The 3,085-nt window shown below is 44.6% G+C and overlaps 1 protein-coding gene across 1 annotated transcript; it reads left to right on the forward strand.

The window, feature by feature from the left end:
• Positions 1 to 689: 689 nt before the first annotated feature.
• On the forward strand, positions 690 to 1,882 carry F5J12DRAFT_893997 (uncharacterized protein; the record flags this gene model as incomplete). Its single annotated transcript, XM_051747703.1, has 8 exons — positions 690 to 782; positions 834 to 866; positions 916 to 1,085; positions 1,149 to 1,231; positions 1,288 to 1,491; positions 1,540 to 1,678; positions 1,724 to 1,808; positions 1,856 to 1,882. 8 exons carry the CDS (start codon positions 690 to 692, stop codon positions 1,880 to 1,882), a joined length of 834 nt encoding a protein of 277 aa, XP_051598719.1.
• Positions 1,883 to 3,085: the final 1,203 nt, after the last annotated feature.

The raw sequence follows: 3,085 nt of genomic DNA on the forward strand, positions 1-3,085 counted from the left end.
TGCACGGCAGAGTATCGTGGAAGAAAGTGTTTGGAAACCATATCATATCATCGAGGGAGGAGCTGGGGATGCCCCATTGTGCTGCGGTGAAGAACGGGGCGAGTTCGGAAACGCAAAGCGCTGAGAAGCTCGGTCGTACGTTGCACCAGGAGCATAACTACTGTACCTATCGAGCTGGCTTGGTACTGCAGAGCATGGGACGAGTCCGCAATGAGCAATCGAAGATAGCAAGGAAGGACCGATGGTTGAGTCTTTGCCTTGCTGGTACATCACCGGGACGTGGTCAGACGACAAGACGAAAAGGGACGGTCCAACAGGAACTCGGTGGTAGTTCACACGTGCGTCAGGCTGTGCGCCACGGATATGCATGTTGATTTAATCCGCAGTCGTTTGCCCTTCGCAACTCACCGCCATCGACCCCCACAGTCATAACACACGTACTGCTCAAGACATCCTAACAGCTATTTTCTCATCTTCACATCGCCATGGCGCCAAGCTCTCTTCGTTCCTGGTGGCGTTCGCTGCGCCACTCTGGCAATGCAGGTGTGTAACTAGTTTCCATTCCCACTGGAGCCATTCCTTCATGTTGCCCACGCGCAATCGTCCCTACGTGGGCTTCATAATATCACTTAGATCCCGCCGGGGCCGAAAAGCAGATTGATTGTATCCCTCGTTTTCGCATTCTTGTCATGGGCAGAGCAAATGCGGGTAAAACAACTGTTTTACAGCGGGTCTGTAACACTACTGATCAGCCTGAGATCTTCGATGGCAACGAAGAGAAGGTATGTGGATATGTCATGTGCTTCGTATTTGTCAACATGTCATTCTGCCAGGTTGATGCTGGGGCGGTGCAGGGTTCACTGGAGGTAAGCCTACTGTGTGAAATTACATGGTGCTCATGTCAAACTTATGCAGTGTGGCTACCATAACATTGAGGATGAGCTAGTGTTTAAAAGCAACCCATGCTATGTGTTCCATGAATGTGGATTCGAGGCGGGGAGTGAGGTAGAGTTTGATAGGATGAAGGAATTTGTTACAGATCGAGCAAGGTCCACGAAACTGGAGAAGAGAATACATGCAATTTGGTAGGTCCATGTCTGACTAGTGCAACTGGGAGTCCACTGACCTGCTTTTTGTGGTTGATTTAGGTATTGCATTCCTTTGATTGAAACCCATAGGATGGTTATGCGTGCTGAAATGAAGTTCTTTAATGAGTGTGGTTCAGCACATGGTATGTATACACAAATATCATATCATATTTAGTGCAAGGATTTAGGATTTGCACAGTTCCTGTGATTGTGCTCCTCACAATGGCTGATGCCTTGACACGTCATGCAGTCCAGAAACTTATGAAAAAGGGGTTAACTATGGCTGATGCATTTAAAGAGGCACCAGAGGTAGAAAAACAGTTGCAAGAGGACTGTCTGGAAAGGATCCAAGGGCAACTGAATGAACTGAATTTTCCACCTCAAAATTATGTGATATTCACTGGTAAGTAAGCTATGAACCAAAAAACTGCTGATTAGTATGTGCCTCCAGGCATGCAAGGGGGGGGTGCAGATTGTGAAGAGTTATTGAAATGCACAGCAAATGCTTTGACAGAGGAAGGGCTGCAAGGACTGCTTATATCATCACAGCAGTCAAACTTGGAACTCTGCATGGAATTTGCCATAATGAAGTGAGTGGTAAAAATTAAGTTCTACTGGGTACTGACTACAGAAAGGACATTGAAGGGGAGCATGAACCAGGTGCCTGGTCAGATTAAAGTGGACAACTTAGCACATGAACTTGCAGCATGGTTCCCATTTGTAAGGAACCAGTGTTTTGTGTGAATAAGAGGCTAATTAGGTTACAGGAGGTGTGTGAAATTCTGCAAGAGTAAGTATAACTAATGCTGAGGGTGATTCTTGTTGTTGTTGTGTTGGACTGGGTTTCATAGTATGTGAGTGGAGTCATGGCAGATGGTGGTGGATTCATGCTGACATGTTTACTCCCACCCTGTTGGACTGGGATTCATAGTATGTCAGTAGAGTCATGGCAGATGGTGGTGGATGCATGCTGACTATGTTCACCACTGCTTTGCTTTGCTTAAATGGTGACCATGGATGGTTTCTGAATTTGATTTTCTCTCCTACCCCATTGCATTTGCATTCATAGGATGTGAGTGATGTTGTGGCAGAATCTGCTGGAGGAAAATATATGCTTACAATCCTTATTATTTCACTTGTGACCTCTGGGTCATAGAGAGTGAGTGTTGTGGAAATATCTCATTTAGCATGTGGCTCACAAGGTCTTCTTGTCAAATAGATGGTGAGCTTGATCACTGCATGGATCTCTGCAATATTGCTGAGATTTTGTGTTAGGATGTAGGTGCAATCATTTCATAGAGTATGCCTTTTTCTTAATTCTCCTCCTGTATCTTTCCCAGGATGTTAGTTGTCATAATCCTCTGAAATCCTGACAAAGTTTGACCTACTTTAACATTGGTTCCCATTTTACCCTTGATATCTCAGGTGGTATGTTTCAATTCTTTTTTTGTTGCTAGCTGCCTATGATGTGTTGAATTGGTTGGTCATAGCAACCCATCACACATGGAAGTGATTCTGTCTCCATCCCTACATTGTCCACATCAAGGAAGCCTTCCCTGAAGGCACTTGCAGAACATGGCACTGGTAAATTATCTCTTGATACTGCTTTAATCTGAAGCTCATGATTACAGGTTGTGTAATTGTCTTTGAATACTTATTTTTCCAGTTGCAGGTCAAGGATGAGGGTACTGCAAGGAAGGATTTGCAGCAGGATCTAACAGTGATTGTCAGAAAATATCAGACATCAGGGGTCCAAAATATTGTGAATGCATGCATTACAGAAGCCTTCCAGCAGCATGGTGAAAGTGTGGATGATTTATGCCCCATGCTTGTGGGTATAGCACAGGCAAACCAGATGTGTAAGACACATTCCTTTACCAGATTGATGGAAGTCCTATCTGAACTATCCTCAGCAAAGAAATTCCTGAAATGAAAAAAAAGATAATTTCAACTCTTATGCACTTCACTGTTCTTGGTAAGTCCCTTGGTTTCCACCT

The sequence above is a fragment of the Pisolithus orientalis genome (genome assembly GCF_024613125.1).
Source record: "Pisolithus orientalis strain OTSU chromosome Unknown F5J12scaffold_20, whole genome shotgun sequence".
Lineage (NCBI taxonomy): Eukaryota > Fungi > Basidiomycota > Agaricomycetes > Boletales > Pisolithaceae > Pisolithus > Pisolithus orientalis.